Below are 18,099 nucleotides of genomic sequence, written 5' to 3'. Positions count from 1 at the left end.
GAAGACGGGGGCACAGAAAGATGGAGACAAGCAGAGAGAGGGAAAGAATTTGGGGGTTGCCGAACCAGGCCCCCAAGCCTGCCCACCCAGGCCTCCTTCTCCCTCTAGTATCAGGGCCCCATATCCACCCACAGCCCAGGTGCACCTTCTCAGATTTTCTTGGTTCCATTCCCCCTTTTAGGATCCTCAGTACTCCGCAAAGAAACTTCCAGAACCCCCTCAGGTCCCTGTGTATGTTTTGAGACCCCTGAATATTCTTTGTGCCCACCATAGGGTCCCCTCAATCTTCATGTGGGCCTCCATACAATTCTACGTGCCCACTATAGCACATCCACGGATCTGTGCTCAGGTAGATCTCCACATAATCCAGGACTCCTGTATCAGGTACCCAAAGGTGTTAGACACCCGTTTAGTCCCCAAGTCCCCTATAAAGTGGACCCCAGAGCTTCTAGTCTCCTAGACAACTGCCTTCATTCTGTAAACCTTTATCTAACACCAAATCTGAATGCTGGCCCTGTCCACATGGTGAGGGGACACCAGGGAACCACACCAACAAAGATCTTTGCCCCGTGGAGCTTCCACGGCAGTGGACACGGCAGGTGATAAACAAGATAAGCGAAGTGTATGTTTTGACAGTCAAGTCTCTGGAGACAAGTGCCGAGGAGCAGATGAGGGGTGCAGGAAGTGTTTGTTGGGTAGAGTAGGATTTTTTAAGCGGTGCCAAGAAAGACTTCTCCAGTGAGGGAACACTGAAGGAAAATGAAGGTCAGAGCTGTGTGGACAAAGTACCTTCCACGCAGGGGACAGCGAGTGCAAAGGCCCTACGGTGCATGGTGGGAACCTCGAGGGGTCAGTGTGGCTGGAGGAGCAAGAGAGGGGGAGAGACAGAAAATGAGGTGAGGAGGCAGATCATATAGGACCCTATTAGAAGCAGGGTGACCATATGCTTGGCATTCTGTAATTATCGTCATCACCATCATTATTTGGTATTCTGTAATTATTAATGAGGTCTGTTTGCACTCTGAAGTCTCGCTATGCATTGAAAATTGTATGATCACCCTACTCATAAGGTCTTCATAAGGACTATGGCTTTTGTAGGGTACCTGGGGAGTTTTCCTGTAGGCCAGCATTATATTATACGTATATTAACATACACAGTGTTATGTATAATTACACGTTGTATTTACATAGGTTGTATGGTACCATGCATAATAACGTATTGTAAATAATATAAATCGACTTGTACATGGGCGTATGTAAGGATGGTAGGCTGAATAACAGCCCCCAGAGATGCCCACATCCTAACTTCCCAGAACCTGGGCCTATGTCACCTTACGTAGCAAAAGAGACTTTGCAGATGTGACTGAGTTGAAGATCTGGAGATGGGCAGATGATCCTGGTTATCTGGGTGGGCCCTGTAGGTGATCGCAAGGATCCTTATGAAAGGGTGGCAGGGGACGGTCAGAGTCAGAGGAGATGGGACCAAGACAGCAGAAGCCAATGTGATGTAGCCACAATCCAAGGAATGTGGGTGGTCTCTGGAAGACAGAAAAGGCGGGCAGCAGATTTTCTCCTAGACCCTCGAGAAGGAACACAGTCCTGCTGCTACCTTGATTCTAACTGAGTGAGAACCATTTTGGACTTCAGACCACCAGAACTGTAAGATAATAAATCTGTGTTGTTTTAAGCCACCAAATTTTTCGTAATTTATTTTTTAAATGCTTATTTGTTTATTTTTTTTGAGAGAGAGAAAGAGCGTGAGTGGGGGAGGGGCAGAAAGAAAGGGAGAGCGAGAATCCCAAGCAGACTCCATCACTGTCAGCGCAGAGCCCTATGCAGCGCTTGACGCAGGGATCCCCGAAGGGCTCCATCACACGAATTGAAGAGTCCATGCTTAACCGACTGAGGCACCCAGGCGCTTCTTTCATAATTTGTTAAAGGCAGCAATAGAAAGACATACAATAGGGTACAGGGCGTGAGGGTAGGGTTAGGAGCCCAGACCCCTGATAGCTATTTTGCTCAGTGCTACAAACACCGCCCGCGGGTGCCCAGGGCTTTTACGTTGTCTCTCCAATTCTGTCCCCAATACAACCTCGCACACTCCTGGCGCAGCAGGATGTGCAATCCGTGTGCGACTGTGGCCGCCACCTGAGCTGAGTACAACCTTCTCCTAGCGGGGCAGGGCGGGGCCCCTAATGGAAGACTAGAACCAGGGGTTAAGCCCAGCTCGAGGCAAATAGCTCTACAGACCAGGCATATTCCCAGACCCGGGCCCCACACACGGCGCACAGAACCGGCAAGCCTCCCGAACCACCTAGTCCGAGTATTTTGCTTTGGCTGCGGCCTTCAGGAATCCCCTCGTCCTGTGCACCTGGCAGGACCCAGGGAAGATTCCAAGAGGGAGAGGCTGGGTGATAATAGGTGTCCGCAGGCGCTGCAGCGGGAACAAGGGAGCCCCCTTTGACGACTGGGGAAACTGAGGCCAGGAGCGGGGTGGAATGGGCCAAAGGCTGCTTACATCAAATGTTAGGGGTGAGAACCTAGGGCTCCAGTAAAAGATGCAGCAGGTGTCCAGGTGCAGGGGAAAAGGCCCTAGGGTGAGGGACCTGCACAACCGGCAAGTAGGGGGTGGGGCCTAACGGGGAGCGGCCCGCTCACCGGCACGCGGCGGGGCTCAGGGGAGGGGTGGAGTCAAGCTGGGAGAGGCCGAAAGGCCCAGAACAGGGGCGGAGCGTGAGGTGGCAGGGCGGGGCGAGAGCATTGGTGTGGGCGGAGCTACACTGTGGGCGGGGCGAAGCCACGGCAGGGGTGGAGCTTGCAAGGAGGACTAGGGGACGCGGCTCCTAAGGGGCGAGATCTGGGTCGGGGCGGAGCTTAGGCTGAGAATGAAGCGGGGGGCGGGGCCGGCCGCCTTATCCGGCCAGGTGGGAAGGGCTTAAGAGCCGCGAAAGCCTCCTGGATCAAGGTTGGGAGGGTGCGCCGGGAACTTCCGGGCGAGTTTGGTGCATTTCCGGTCAAGATGGCGGCGCCCAGCAGAGTCAGGTGCGGGCGACTCTGTCTTTAGTAGCGACGGCGACTCACAGCCCGGGGAGGTGAGTCTTGGGTTAGGGAGGTCCGTCTCGCTCTGGCTCCCCTCTTTGGAGAGGAAGGAGAGGGGATTTGTTGCTAAGGCGTCCAAAGGGGGGGGCTTGTTGCCAAGGAGGCAGGGCAGTGGGGTTGCTAAGAGACGGGAACGCACTTAGGGGCGATGGGGGAGGGGGTTGCTAGGTTGCTAGTTGGAGTGGGTGGAGCCTGTTGCGAGGGAGGAAGGAGGGGCGTGTGACTTTGGGGAAGGGTCCTGTGGGTCTGCAGGAAGGAAAGAGGGCTGTGGCTATGGTGGGTGCGGGCAGAGTGGTTTGGGGTCATGGGCGGGCGCCCAGCTCCCCTAAAACGCCGCCTTCTCAGCAGACCCCCAGGAGTCGACCCGACGGGACGCCAGAGCTACCTCAGCGGTGGCCACCCGCTCTCCCAGACACATTCTTCCCTTCACAAACAGCCCATGGCGGACCAAGGCTCTGGGGGCAGCCGCCTCCCCCTGGCGCTGCCCCCGGCCTCCCAGGGTTGCTCCTCAGGGGGCGGCGGCTCCTCGGCCGGGAACTCGAGCCATCCTCCGCCCCCGCGAAACCTCCAAGGCCTGCTGCAGATGGCTATCACGGCGGGCTCTCAGGAACCAGAGCCCCCTCCAGAGCCCATGAGTGAAGAGGTAAAGGGTGGGGATCCCGGAGGTGGGGAGAGGGGGTAGGTGGGACAGAAATCTCTCGGGAAGTGCGTCCTGGGCAGGGGCGGGAGTCCAGGTGTGAGGGCATAGCCATAGCGGGCTGTGTTTGTGCCAGGTGGGGTTATGGTAGACTGGAGGTCAGATCTCAGAAGTGCCTGCGAGGGCAGATCCCTGGATCCCAGCATCCCGTCGAGGTGCAGAGTTGCACAGTAGCTTTGTGGTGAGAAGGGAAAGGGAGCCGGGCAGACCTGGTTTCGGCAGTATCCAGCTGTGTGACCTTGGGTATGGCACTTCACCTCTCTGAGCAGCAGGTTCTTTATTTGCAAGTTGATGATGACGCTAAGAATAACAGCATTTCATAGGGTATTTCTGAGGTTCCCGTTTAAGCAGGGGTCCACACAGCGCCGGGCAGTGTTCCTGAAGACAGCAGGCTGTTCTCATCAAGAGTGCAGTCTCTGGGGACAGGCACTTAGGTTTGACGTTAGGCTTTGTGGGTGGCCGACACTGTGACCTTGGGCAAGTCACAGCCTTTCTGGGCCTCGGTTTTCTCATCTGTGAAGTGGGGATAGCGATACTCACCTGGGAGGGTTGTCTTGGAGATTAGTTAGCAATACTGGTATATGTGATGTTTAGTGGCTGATGGTGATTATAGTATACAAAATATTGTGCTAATCCAGTGATGTCATTGAACGTTTAGGACAATGAGGTAGAAATAGGCACAGAAGGATTAACATCTTGCCCAAATTCATCCAGGACTTGTGACTACAGAGCCCGCATATGAGCACTAACAGACCTGGTGGGAAAAAAAAACAACAACAACAGCAAGAAATCAGTGGCCAGCTCTCAGCTGTCATCTCACTTGACCTAATAGGCAGCATTTGATTCCTACCCATCTCCTTGATCTCTTTCTTCGTTTGTTTTCTAGAACAACAGTGTCCTGGTTTTATCCTTACTCACTGGCTCTCCTTCCCTCTCCTCTGCTGATTCTTCCTCATTCTCCAGCCTCTGAATGAATGCGTACCCCAGGGCTCTTCTCTTACCTACCTGTGCTCACTTCCTTTGTGAACTCATGTTGTGTTGAGACTTCCCCCTGACCACTCTCAGATTTATATCTCTAGACCAGTGGTTCTGATATTATCTCTCTGCGGACATTTGACAACCAGCGGAGACATGTTTAGTTGTTCAACTCGGTGCAGGGGGTGGGCTGCTGGCATCTAGTAGGTAGAGACCAGGGCAGCTGCTTGCCGCTCAACATCGTCCAGTGTACCCACCCCCAACAGAACCATCCAGCTCAGAGCGTCAGTAGAGCCAGGTTGGGAAAGCCAGGTCTAGGCTGGACCTCCTCTCTGAGCTCCAGCATTTCGCCTTGGGTGTGTAGTAGATCTCTCAAGCTGAACGTGTTGAAAAATGAGCTCTCATCTCCACTCCTCATGTTCCATACCTGCTTCCCCTCCCATCTCCATCTCCATCTCCTTCTAGTTGCTCAGGACAGAGACCTAGGAGTGCCTTCTTTCCCACCCCGTTGCCACTCTCTCCGTAAATCTCGTGTCTAGAAAGTTGTGAATAGAAAAGACGCTCAACGGAAACCTGTTGATTGAAGGAGCAGTCAGCTCCCGAATGTTGGCCGTTATTAGTAACAACTGTTAGGCGTGAACGAATTACTGACAGAGGGTTGCTTCTTTCCCCACCCTCCTGCCCGGTCTCGCGCCCCAGAGGCGTCAGTGGCTGCAGGAGGCCATGTCCGCCGCCTTCCGGGGCCAGCGGGAGGAGGTGGAGCAGATGAAGAACTGCCTCCGAGTGCTGTCCCAGCCTACACCCTCCTTGGCTGGGGAGGCCGAACTGGCCGCTGACCAGCAGGAGCGTGAGGGGGCCCTGGAGCTGCTGGCCGACCTGTGTGAGAACATGGACAATGCTGCAGGTACGCCCCGGGCTGCCCACCCCCGCCTCCAGGGTCTTGCCCCTTCTCCCTGGTCTCCCCTCTGTCTCTTCCCTCCTCTGCAGCCCCGGGTCCCTCTGTGTCTTAGCCCCTGTCCTTCCTTTCGGGGATCACACTGTCGGCCTCTCCCCTACCCTCCTGGCCTCCAGCCTCTCCCTCTCTAGTCTGGTCCCAGATGTGACTGCCCTGTCTCTTCCTGCCTGGTCCCCTTGTCATCAGGAGGGGACCTTCTCTCACCCCACCAGCCCGGCGGCACGTCTGCCTCCCCGATATCCTCCCAAACTGGTCATTTCTCCCTAGTCTCTTGCGTGTGCACTGTCACTCCCCGGAACATGAGTGAGGAGGTGGTTCGGGGCAGGATGGTCAGAGAGGGTCTCCCCGAGGGGTGCCATTTGGTTACAGACCTGAAGCAGTGGAGTGAGTTATGAGATTAGCTCTGGAAAAAGCTAATGGGGTATGGCCAGTGCAAAGGCCCTGAGGTGGGAACATACCTGGGACGTGCAGGAACAGCAGTAGGGCCAACAGGCCAGAATGGAGTGAGCGAAGGGCGGGAGGTGGGAGGGGACGCTGGGTGTGGAGGGCCTTGCAGGCCAGAGTCGGTGCTGGGGTTTTGTTCTAAATGCCAAGGAGCTGGTAGGAGGAGGACATTCTACTTTCAGTCGCGGGGGCATAATATAGTCATTGAGGGTGTGGATTTGTCTTTTCTGGCCGTTTCACGTCAATGGAATCATAGAATATGTGGCCTCCGAGTGGACGTTTTCAAGGGTTTTCCATGTGGGAGCCTGTAACTGGAACTTTATTCCCCTCTGGAACAACCTATTGTGTGGACAGGTCACGGGTTTGCTTATCCATTCATCAGTTAATGGACATTGGGGTCATTTCCCCCATTGCTTATTGAGAATATTGCCCTCGTGAACATTGGTGCAAGTGTCTGTTTGAGTCTGTGCTTTCCGTGGTTTTGGGTCTTTATGTAGGAGTGGTCATATGACAACGCTGCGTTTAACTTCTCGAGGAACCACCAAGCTCGCTGAGACCACTTTATTTATAAGAACGGGTGCTGGGCCGTAGTTTGCCGAGCCCTGGTCTAGTATGAGGTACTCCCACAGGGAGATTGGGGGTCAGTACCGGAATTCAGTGGGCTGCAGCCTGGGACCCTAAGCCCCCAAACGCTGACATTTTTTTTTTTTTTTCTGTTTTTACTTTTATTTGCATGTATTTCATGCAGAATTTACTCCCGGGCCATAAGTTTTTGTTTCTTCACTTTCTTCTGGGATATCTTTTTCTTCTGTGCAACCTCCTCTTCTGGTTTAGGAACAATCTGCTCTTTTTCAGTAAGGATCATCTCAATGTGGCAGGGAGAGCTCATGCATGGGCTAATCCGACCATGAGCCCTGTAAGTTCTACGCCACATTTTGGGGGCTTTGTTCACCTGGATGTGTTCAATGACCAGAGAATCTACATCTAAACCCTTACGTTCAGCATTGCTCTCTGCATTTTTAAGCACGTGCAGTAAAAATTCGGCACTCTTTTTGGACCACCGACCCTGTGTCCAGCCCCGCTGTTTGGCCTGGGCACACCTACCAACTCCACCGTTGTAGCGTTGGAATGGCACACATTGCTTCTGCAAAGTGACATCTTTCAGATACTTGGTGGCCTTTCGGATATGCATACCGATACTTGGTGGCCTTTCATATATGCATTCTTGATGGCCTGGGCAGTTTCCCGTGTGTTCTTAGAGTGAACACGAAGATTTGAACCTCTTGATTTGCATGATTTTGTCGGGTTTTCCGGGTCAAGTGAATAGCGAACCATTTTCAGAGATCACCTCAGGCCGCTTACGGGAAGAGAAACGCTGACATTTTTGAGACCTCGGAGGGATGCCTGGTTGGGTGCCGGGAGGAAGCCCGCACTTGAGGCAGGCTCCCCTGGGAGGCAGCCTCACCCTCCAGCCTCACCTGGCGTATTAACTTGTGAGGGTGGCAGTAACAAAGCACCACAGAATGGGAGGCTTGAACAGACTTGTGTCGCCTCACACCTCTGGAGACTGGAAGTCTGAGATCCAGGTGTGGGCAGGGTCAGTTTCTCCTGGGCTCGGGTCTCCTTGGTTTGCAGGTGGCCGCCTCCTCCCCGTGTCGACACGTGGTCTTCCCTGAGTGCATGTCTGTGTCCTGATCTCTTATAAGGACACCGGTCGTACCAGATTAGCACCCACCCTGATGACCTCACTCTACCTGGGTGATTTCTTAAAAGGCCCTGTTTCCCCATACGTTACATCCTTAGACACTCGGGGCTTCAGCATACGAATGTTGGGGGGGAGGGCACAGCTCAGCCCCTAGCACCTGAACTCTTGTCTCCCCTCTCTCTGGCACAGACTTCTGCCAGCTGTCAGGCATGCACCTGCTGGTGGGCCGGTACCTGGAGGCAGGGCCCGCGGGGCTGCGGTGGCGGGCGGCACAGCTCATCGGCACCTGCAGCCAGAACGTGGCGGCCATCCAGGAGCAGGTGCTGGGCCTGGGCGCCCTGCGCAAGTTGCTGCGGCTTCTCGACCGGGACTCCTCCGACTTGGTGCGCGTGAAGGCCCTGTTCGCCATCTCCTGTGAGTGTCGGGGGGGGGGGGGCTGCGGGGAGGCGCACAGATCCTGCTGGGATCTGCCTGGGGGCAGGTGGAGGGGGACCTGAACGTTCAGTTATGCCCATTACCCGTTGAGACTCTGTGCTGGGTGCCAGGACTGGGTGGTGAGCTTGCCAACCCCCTGTCACTCAGAGAGCCAGACCCTAGTGCCACGGGAATGCTGCTCAACACGTCAGAGTCGTCAGTCTCTGTTGCCCTTCCTTGTCGTGAGGAGGGGGCCGTCCTTGCCTGAGAGGGTGGCCTCCACCCATTAGAGATACCAGTGGCTCTCACTCACGCTGCCTCCTGGGGAACAGGTGCCTGGATGGGGCTGATGCCGACACCTGTGGGGCGCACTCTGTGTGCCAGGCCCCACGCCAAGCCTGGGTGAGCATTAGCTTGCTTAGCCCGCACACACACCGTCGGAGGTAGGGAGACTGAATCTGCGTCAAGGACAGACCAGGTCAGGTAGCCTAAGTGACAACCCGGGCGCCCTGCAAGGACATGCAGGTGCGCGGTGGGAGCCCAGGCAGTGCCCTCCACCATGCGCTGGGCCCCCGTCTATGTGTGCGCCATGCTGGGGGCCCCCATTTGACGGTTTCTTTCTGTCTCTTTTTTTTTTTTGAATAAGCTTTGTTGGGATGAAATTCACAGGCTATAGAATTCATCCTTTTGTTTATTTTTAAAACAGTTTTAATGTTTATTTATTTTTGAGAGACAGAAAGAGAGAGGGAGGCAGAGGATGAGAAGCAGGCTCTGAGCTGTCAAGCGCAGAGCCTGACTTGGGGCTCGAACCTGTGAACTGTGAGATCATGACCTGAGCCTAAGTCAGATGCTTAACCGACTGAGCCACCCAGACACCCCATCATCCCTTTGAAGTGCACAGTTTAGTGTATTCTCAAGGCTGTGCAACCGTCACCGCTGTCGAACTTCAGAACACTTCCATCGCTCCCAAGAGAAGCCCCACGCCTGTTAGCGGCCCCTCTGCGCCCCCTTTCCTCCGGCCCCTGGCAGCCACCCAGCAGCCTGCTTACTGCTTGCCTGCCCCGGACATGTGGCGGAAGTCATACACCGCATGGCCTTTTGCAGCTGGCTTCTTTCACTGAGCGTCGTTCTCCAGGCGCGTCTGCGTTTATAGCACGTACCACCGCCTCGTTCGCTTGTGTGGCTGAATAGTACGTCATTCGTGAATGGACTACGTTCTGTTTATTCCTTCATCACTCGCATGGCAGGTGGTTTCTACCTTTGGTTGTGTGAACGGTCCCACCGTGGACCATGTGGGCAAGGTTTTGAGCGGACGCGTGTCTTCATCGCTCTCGGGTGCGCACGCCTGGGCGCGGGCGCGCGGGGTCCTGTGGCCGCTCTGCATTTAACTCTTGGAAGTTGGAGGAGAACCTGTTCCCTCCCCTCACAACACTCGTGATACCAAACGTGTGTGCGGGGGTTTCTACAACAACCAGGTTTCCAACTTGCTGGACACCAGCGGGGTGTTGGACAGTTCCATTCGGACACTAGCTACCCGCAGATGGCACACCTCCCACAGGTTAAGGGCTCAGCTCTACGAGACTGCCCTGCTTCAGACACCAGTGGAGAGTTTGGGCGTCCCTTACTTCTTCGTTACTGGCTACGTATTGGTGGTTCCCATGACGCCCCTCCTCGGCCTCGATAACTTGCCAGAATGGCTCACAGAGCTCAAGGAAATACCTATGTTTAATGACTTATTATAAAGGATGTGATAAAAGATACAGATGAACATCCAGATGAAGAGGGACATGGGACGAGGTCTAGAAGGGTCCTGAGGACAGGAGCTTCTGCCCCTAAGGAGTTGGGGTGTGCCATCCTCCTGAATTCACTAACCCAGAGGCTCTCCGAACCCCACAGTTTAGGGATTTTTTTAAGTTGTAGAAACCCCTGCACAAACTTAAAAAGCAGAAGCAGGGGGAGGGGCAGAGAGAGAGAGAGAGAGAGAGAGAGAGAGAGAGAGAGAATCCCAAGCAGCCTCCACACTGTCAGCGCAGAGCCCGACTTGGGGCTAAAACTCGTGAATTGTGAGATCATGACCTGAGCCGTAATCAGGAGTCAGACACTTAACCGACTGAGCCACCCAGGCGCCCCGAGGGATTTTTATGGAGGCTTTCTCACGTAGGCGTGATGGATCATTGATTTCACTTCCAGTCCCTCTCTCCTTTCTGGAGGATGGGAGGTGGGGCTGGAAGTTCCAAGTTTCTAATCATGGGTTGGTCTTTCTGATAAGTAAACCCCATCCAGTAGTCCACCCAGAGTCACCTCATTAGAACAAAAGATGCTCCTATCACCCAGAAACTTCCAAGGGTTTTGAGATGTTGGTGTCAGGAAAGGGGGCAGAGACCAAGTATGTATTTAGTATGTCACAGTGGCCCCGGGAGAAGAACAGGGAGGCTAGGGGGAAAGGGATTGTGGCAAGGGTGCGGGAAAGAGTCCTGGAGGAGGTGGCATCTGGAGAGTCACCTGCAAAACTGGGGAGACAGATGGACAGGCAGACCTTGGGTGGCTTGGCCACAAAGGGTGGACAGAGAGACTCAGTTCCCCAGAGGTCCCGAGAGCCAGAGCAGGATGGGGAAGAGGTGGGTCAGTGTTGTCTTCTAATAGCTTGCGTTAATCATCTCTCAGTAAAAAGAAATACCTAAAAAAAAAAATAATGCTTATGAAGCGCGGGCCCCTAGAAGTTGATGTTGATGGTGGTGACCGTGACCTCGAGGTTCCTCCCCCCGCTTGTCTCCCCCCAGGCCTGGTCCGGGAGCAGGAGGCTGGGCTGCTGCAGTTCCTGCGCCTGGACGGCTTCTCTGTGTTGATGCGGGCCATGCAGCAGCAGGTGCAGAAGCTCAAGGTCAAGTCGGCGTTCCTGCTGCAGAACCTGCTGGTGGGCCACCCCGAACACAAAGGTGGGGCAGCCAGGGCAGGGAGCCCAGGGACGGTCCCAAAGGGAGGGTGGGCGGTATGTGGGGGGGAGGGGTGTGGACTGCCCCTCTGACCCCCAAGACCCTTCCCCCAGGGACCCTGTGCTCCATGGGGATGGTCCAGCAGCTGGTGGCCCTGATCCGGACAGAACACAGCCCCTTCCATGAGCATGTGCTTGGAGCCCTGTGCAGGTATGCTGGGGCCTCCGAGAGGGCGAGGCCTGCGCCAGGCGCCCCCCCCCCCCCCTCCCGGGCTGGCACCGCTGGGCTCCTGCCCATCAGCCTCCTCCCTGATGGGATTCGGGAGCTTGGGCCTTTCCCACAGAGGGGGCAGGCATCATTGTGCTGGCCCTCCCTGAGCAGTAGTTTCCTCACTTGTAGGGGCTGACACGGCAGCCTGGGAGGAGGGGCAGAGGCTTACCCCGCTCCCCCCACACACGTACCGACAGATTAGTGTCTGCACGAGAGGACACGGGGAGCAGCCCGTCACGCAGGTGGCGGCTCCCGCGTGCCGAGCGGGCTCCAGGCCAGGCTCTGTGCCAGGTGCCTTGTTTTGTACCAGTCTCATCGTAGTCCCTGGGGTGGCGTGGGGACGGCGTGAGGTCTGCATCCGGATGGGGAAACTGAGGCCCAGCGTGGGGAACTGTCTTGCCCGGGCTCCTGTGAGAGCAGCGCGGGGGCGGGCCTGTGTAGAGCGGGGTCCCAAGGATTGCTCTCCTGTCCCCGTAGCCTGGTGACAGACTTCCCCCAGGGCGTGCGGGAGTGCCGGGAGCCCGAGCTGGGCCTGGAGGAGCTGCTCCGTCACCGCGTCCAGCTGCTACAGCAGCACGAGGAGTACCAGGTACGGCCCACGGGCGTGGCTGCGGCACGTGCTGCGTCCTTCCTGTGTCTCTTGCCGCGTGCCTCGTGCTCTGAGCTAGCGCTGCTGCACGGGCGAATGGGAGCCCGGGGTGCCGTAAGGGGTTAGTTAGCAGTCATTTATTTATAGCCAAATCATATCGTTATTTACATCCTGTCAGAGTTTTAACAATTAATCTTTATTAGATTGCTAAATAACAAGTCTGATAAGTAGCAACCAATGAGATAATGGAATAAGAAACGAGATAAGTAACTCGTGTATTTAATTAGGTAATAAGTAACAAGTGATAACTCAGATAATTAATCAGGAACAAATAAGTGGTAAAGAGCAACTAATTAAATATTCGTACAGTTGTTTAATTATTTAAGTGATTTAGCTGATAATTAAACGTGTCACACTCCAGGGACAACTGTTCGACTGAGTCCGTTCCTCTGTGACACTGTCGAGAGTTCACAGAGGTGCTGGGAGTGAGGAGCAGGGATGACCAGGAGAGGCACAGTGTCCACTCCTAGGGGCTTGCCCCGACCTCATCACAGGGACATGTGGAAACATGTGCCCAACGGATCGTGGGGTCCACGGAGCCCCAACCCGGCCTGGGCTCACTTCCAGCTGGGGAGTGCTTTAGTTGTTGCATTCGATCCCTGAGCCGCCTCGTGGCAGGTGATACCACGGCCCACTGGTGAGGACCCTCCTGGTGAGACAGGTCTCCTGTGAACTGACCAGCACTCCTTTTGCCTTTTTTTTTGTTGTTGTTGTTCCAAAAAAAAAAGTCTGTTAGCTCTATTTGGTTTTAATTTTTCTTTTAACATTTATTTATTTTTGAGAGGAGACAGAGCACAAGCAGGGGAGGGGCAGAGGGAGAGAGGGAGACACAGACTCAGAAGCAGGCTCCAGGCTCTGACCTGTCAGCACAGAGTCCGATGAGGGTCTCGAACTCACGAGCCGTGAGGTCATGAGCTGAGCTGAAGTCGGACGCTCAACTGACTGAGCCACCCAGGCGCCCCGCTTAACAGTTCTGTTGAGGTATAAGTGTCATGTAATAAACTCCACTTGCTTGAAGTGTGCGACGTGAGAAGCTTAGACATATGGATACACCTGTGGAAACCTTCATTCTTCCTTGCCTCCCTTTGTCGGGGGCAGCTCAGCCATGTGCCAGGCCCTGATCTGGGCGCTGGGGGTTTGGGGAGGAGCAAAAGGGTACAGCCTTTGCTCTCACGGGGGCTCAGGGGTGATAAACATGCAGACACGCAGAAATACATATTTACAAGTACATGTATACCTTGTGTGTGCGTGTATATGTGCATGCATAATACATGCAGTGTTTGTATATGTGTAATTTAACACGGATAGTATGACATCAGGAGGTTACAAGTACACTGACGGAAAAAACGTGAGGGGGCACAGAAGACGGGGCAGTGATGCGTTAGATCTGGTGCCATATCAGTTTCCTACGGCTGCTCTAACAGTACCACAGACCGGGTGGCTTAACGCAGGGAGGTATGCTCTCGCAGTTCTGGGGACTAGAAGTCTGAAGGCAAGGTGTCGGCAGGGCCGTGCTCCCCCTGAAGGTTCTAGGGGAATAATCCTTCCGCTTCCAGCTGCTAGTAGTTGCTGGCAATCTTTGGCTTGTGGATGTGCCGGTCCGGTTTCTGCCTCCATTTTCACATGGGCCTTCTTCTGTGTCTGTGTGTCTGTCTTGGAAATCTTTCCAGATACTTAGAGGTCTGCTTTAATTTCAGCATAATTGAATGACGCAGTTGGCATGATATCCCGTAAGGTGATTCTGTCATGACTTAGTCCTCTTTTGTAGGTAAATTTAAGAGTTAAATTTCATGAATGCTTTCTTGCAAAAAGGTCCTGTAGTCATGTGGTTCAAAAGTGAAGCTGCATAGGAGGGTAAGCAGTGAAAAGTCTCCCCGCTGCCCTTGTCTTTAACCACCCAGTGCCTCCCCCAGTTCTGTGTGCGCCCTTCCTCAGATGGTCTATGCACACAAGCAAATGTGCGTGTAAATTCTCTTCCTGTGCCCCTTTTGTGCACAACCGACCTGTTCTGACCACTCTTCTGTTCCCTGCCTCATTCCCTTTCATAACGTCTCAGGGAGGGGTGCAGGAGGAATGTGTTGTGTGTTGGCGGCCCTGGCTTTTTCCTGTTTCCTTTGAGAGCTGCAAGGTGGGTCGCTTCTTCCGCACTATGACCCCTGTTAACGGACATGCTGGTTGTTGCTACCACTCTGCTAAAGGAATAACCTTTTTACCTGTTACTTTAATATGCATGAATATGGCTATAGGACAATTTCCAGAGAGGGAAAAGCGGCCAGGTTAAGGTAGGTTAAAGTGAAGGTACAGAGTTAGGGGCCGTTTTGTTAGCTATTGCCAAGTTGCTCTCTATAAGGGGGGAACCAGTTGATGAGGGCGCCCAAGGGTCCCTTAAGCCATTTGGTCTTTTTCCAAGCCAATTGGCGAAAAGTAGTATTCCAGACTGGTTTACATTTGCGTTTCTGCAGTGAGTAACGTCGGACAGCTTTGCTTTCTCGTGAACTGCTTGTTCGTATCCTGTGCCCATTCGTCTACAGGGTGGTGTTTTTTTTTTTTTTTTTTTTTTTAACGTTTGTTTATTTTTGAGACAGAGAGAGACAGAGCATGAACGGGGGAGGGTCAGAGAGAGAGGGAGACACAGAATCTGAAACAGGCTCCGGGCTCTGAGCATTCAGCACAGAGCCCGACGTGGGGCTCGAACCCACATACTGCGAGATCGTGACCTGAGCCGAAGTCGGACGCTTAACCGACTGAGCCACCCAGGCACCCTAAGGGGTGGTGGTTTTTATAATCGATTTATTTTAAAGCTCTTGAAGCATTAAATATGTTAGCCTTTTCAGAAGAGTTGCAAATATTTTTCACCCCAAACTGTTGTTTTTCTTTCCTTTTTGTTTCTGGCATCTTTTTGCCAAGCAGAACCCTTTCAGGTTCATACAGTCCAGTCTTTCAGTGGTGTTTGTACCTGTGGAAGGGGTTTTAGTTTTAAGTGGTGATTAGTAGGGGTCGGTCATACCTGGGAGTTAGGGCACAAGGAGCTGAGGGGAGGACTCACCAGTGGGGTTTGATGGAGGCTGCGCGGCCCCTGGTTCTAGGTCAGTAGTCCGGGCACAAGGGAGAATGACGGATCCCGCTGGCATGGATCTCCGCTGAGATCTGAGGACCCTGGGAGACTTCTGGGGCAGGTAGTGCGGAGGGCAGAGACCCCGAAGAGGGGTGGGCCTCTGCACTCAGGACTCCGCCTCTTGTCCCCCCACCCCCACCCCCATCCAGGAGGAGCTGGAGTTCTGTGAAAAGCTGCTACAGACCTGTTTCTCCAGTCCGACGGATGACAGCATGGATCGGTGAAACCTGGTGGCTTATCGCCTGTCTCCGTGGAGCCCCAGGCCTCCTGCCTCCCAAGCGAGAGCAGGGCCTTACTGGTGCATGGCCAGGGCGTGCCAGCCGGTCTCTGCTCAGCCCCCTGCAGGGGCACCGGGGAAGGCTCTGGCTCCCTGGATCTCACCTCTTGTGCTCTCACGCCCTTCCTCCTTCTTGTGTCCACACTGTTCTAATAAAGGTGTTTCTCTTCCTCCAGCTCATTCACTGCAGCCTTTGTCACCTCCCCTAGAGGATAGTTGGGGGGTGGGGCACGATCTTACGGGACCGAGGGAGCCACGGAGGAGGAGAGGGCAGCGGGAGGAACCTGGAAAGAAAAGTGCTGCTCCCTAAAATCCAGAGCCATCGTGTCTCATCTTCTCAGGCCCTCTTGAGAGGGAGTGTGGTGGACACCCGCCCTCCCTTTTGACCATCCAGCGTCGCCGGTTTCTCCATCAGAAGAACCCCCCACGTTTGATGTCCAAAGGGCCTGCCCGGAGGCGGGAGCCATGTTACTTCCCCGCATCCCGTGCAGAGGCATGTCACGTGACATCAGCCCCACCAATTAGAGCCCACCGCGTGGCTTCTGGGCGCGGGAGATGGGGGGAAGGCGGGAGCAGGTGCACCGCGGCCAGCCGGAAGCGCTCTACTTGCCCAGGGCTTGGGCATGGGCCTTGCTCCCGGCTGCAAAGCACTGAGAGATCCCCAGCCTTATCCGATATTGGGGCTGGAGACAGGTCTCACCCCCTTTCATAAATTCCTTGTCAGCTCAACCAAGTCTGGTCATGTGCAACCAAGGCTCGTGACCAGTGCCATTTTTCAGACGAGGAATGTGAGCCCAGGGTGTTGATGCGTGGGCAAATTCACACAGCTAGGTTTCAGACCCGGGCTGGCTTCAAAGCTGTGCTCCTCCCGTACCCTGGTCTCCTAGCTCCATTTTGTACACGCTAATTCCTCTCGTGTGGCATTTACTCGTACTCTTGGGATTTGGGATGGCCCAATTATTTCACCCTTCTTCCCAAGTTCAGGATAAATTGAAAGGTAGCTACAGAAGCCAAGAATTGGAGCTCAAGTATCACGTTTATTACCATTATGGCCAGAGAAAGTAGCTTTAGTCTTGCTGCTACCCCACCCAGCGTGAGACATGCTTGCCTGTCTGGTCACAGGCAGCACTGGACAAGCAGAGGCCTCCCCTTGGGTGCCGCAGGCCGCACTGGGCAAGCTGGCTCTAAGACAGGGAGGGCTGGCGTGAGCCACGATGCCCGTCCAATCTGGCAAATTGTTCCTCAGCCCCTAAAGGGGTTGGAGAGGCCAGGGGAGACACACTAAGCAATAGAAGTACCTCCTTGTGGAAATGTGAACAATGGGGAATGAGCGTTGTCACCAGACACTTTAACCGCCTTCCAATTTTTTACGCATAACCGCATCGCCAACCTGTGAGTCCTGATAGGGGGGAGACGACGCAGATTTTGGTCTTTAAAGCTGCTGCAGCTTCCCAGGTTCTTCCAGACTGACCATGTCAACTTCTCAGGTTTCTTTTGCTGGTTGAAAAGGGCTACCCCTCGTCTCTCAGTTCCTGAGCTTATGTGTTAAAATAATATGGCAACTGTGCAAACATGTAACAAAGCAAGCAAAATGCTGAGTAAAAGACAAAAGAATGTGACCGAAGAAAAGATGACTGAGGAACAGAAGGAAATGCATCACAACTGCTTCAAGCTGAGTTACAATAGAAACCTGGGTCCATTTTAAAACAACCCCCCCCCCAAAAAAAAAAAACAAAAACAACAAATCCCCGGGCAGCTGGGTGGCTCAGACTTTGGCTCAGATCATGATCTCACAGCTGGTTGGTTCAAGCCCCATGTCAGGCTCTGTGCTGACAGCTCAGAACCTGGAGCCTGCTTCAGATTCTGTCTCCCCCACCTCTCTGCCCATCCTCCATTCTTTCGCTCTCTCAAAAATAAATGTTTCAAAAAATTGAAGAAACAAATAACAAAAAACAAATCCCCAATGATGAAAAGGTTAAGATTGGCAAAACTAAGGAAACAAACAGAGGACTATGGTGGATTGTTCAGGAAATATTTACTCCCTCCCATTCCACCTCCATAAGAGAAGTACACTTATCCACTCTGTTGGTGTGTGGAATTTATGTGCCTGCTCGCCATAACTTTGGGCTTGATTGTGTGACTTGCTTTGACCAATGGATGATGGCAGATATGAGGCAACCTGAGACTTGAAATGCGCTAACAGATGGGCTCGACCTGGGCTGCTTCTCCCTTTCCTTGTGAGATGGTGCCCTGGGTAGCCCATGGTGCCAGAATATGAGAGACATGGGAAACAGAACCAACTTTGCCAAACTTCACATTGGCCAGCTCCAAGCTGTAAAAATGATAGATACATGCTGCTGAGGTTGTGATTGTTACACAGCAGCAGATAACCGATACAAGGGCCAAAAATTAGCTCATGCAGCAAATCCACTGGAAATAGCAAGGACCAGAAGAAGAGACATATGATAATAAGCAAATACAGGTGGAAATGAGAAAGATTAAAGCAAGTACAGAGGAGCTAACAAATGTGAAAGGCAAATGCATAACTGGCATCCTTGAAATGGGG

General features: G+C 53.8%; 1 protein-coding gene across 3 annotated transcripts; it reads left to right on the top strand.

The window, feature by feature from the left end:
* Positions 1–2,905: 2,905 nt before the first annotated feature.
* On the top strand, positions 2,906–15,713 carry HSPBP1 (HSPA (Hsp70) binding protein 1). 3 transcript variants are annotated; one of them, XM_086690707.1, is made up of 8 exons: positions 2,906–3,092; positions 3,448–3,742; positions 5,471–5,675; positions 8,065–8,289; positions 11,070–11,225; positions 11,336–11,432; positions 11,970–12,081; positions 15,406–15,713. In XM_086690707.1, the coding sequence occupies exons 2-8, from the start codon at positions 3,539–3,541 to the stop codon at positions 15,478–15,480; spliced, it is 1,074 nt and encodes a 357-aa protein (XP_086546833.1). In that variant the 5' UTR covers positions 2,906–3,092; positions 3,448–3,538; the 3' UTR covers positions 15,481–15,713. The 3 variants fall into 3 exon arrangements, with proteins under 3 accessions (XP_086546833.1, XP_086546834.1, XP_025770441.1); XM_086690708.1 differs by having other exon boundaries at positions 2,932–3,092; positions 3,445–3,742; XM_025914656.2 differs by lacking the exon at positions 2,906–3,092 and having other exon boundaries at positions 3,404–3,742.
* The last annotated feature ends 2,386 nt before the right edge of the window (positions 15,714–18,099 follow it).

Source organism: Puma concolor, chromosome E2 (genome assembly GCF_028749965.1).
Source record: "Puma concolor isolate L17-30 chromosome E2, mPumCon1.1.hap2, whole genome shotgun sequence".
Lineage (NCBI taxonomy): Eukaryota > Metazoa > Chordata > Mammalia > Carnivora > Felidae > Puma > Puma concolor.
Note: the sequence above shows the minus strand (reverse complement) of the source record. Positions and strands in the feature narration are given on the sequence as shown.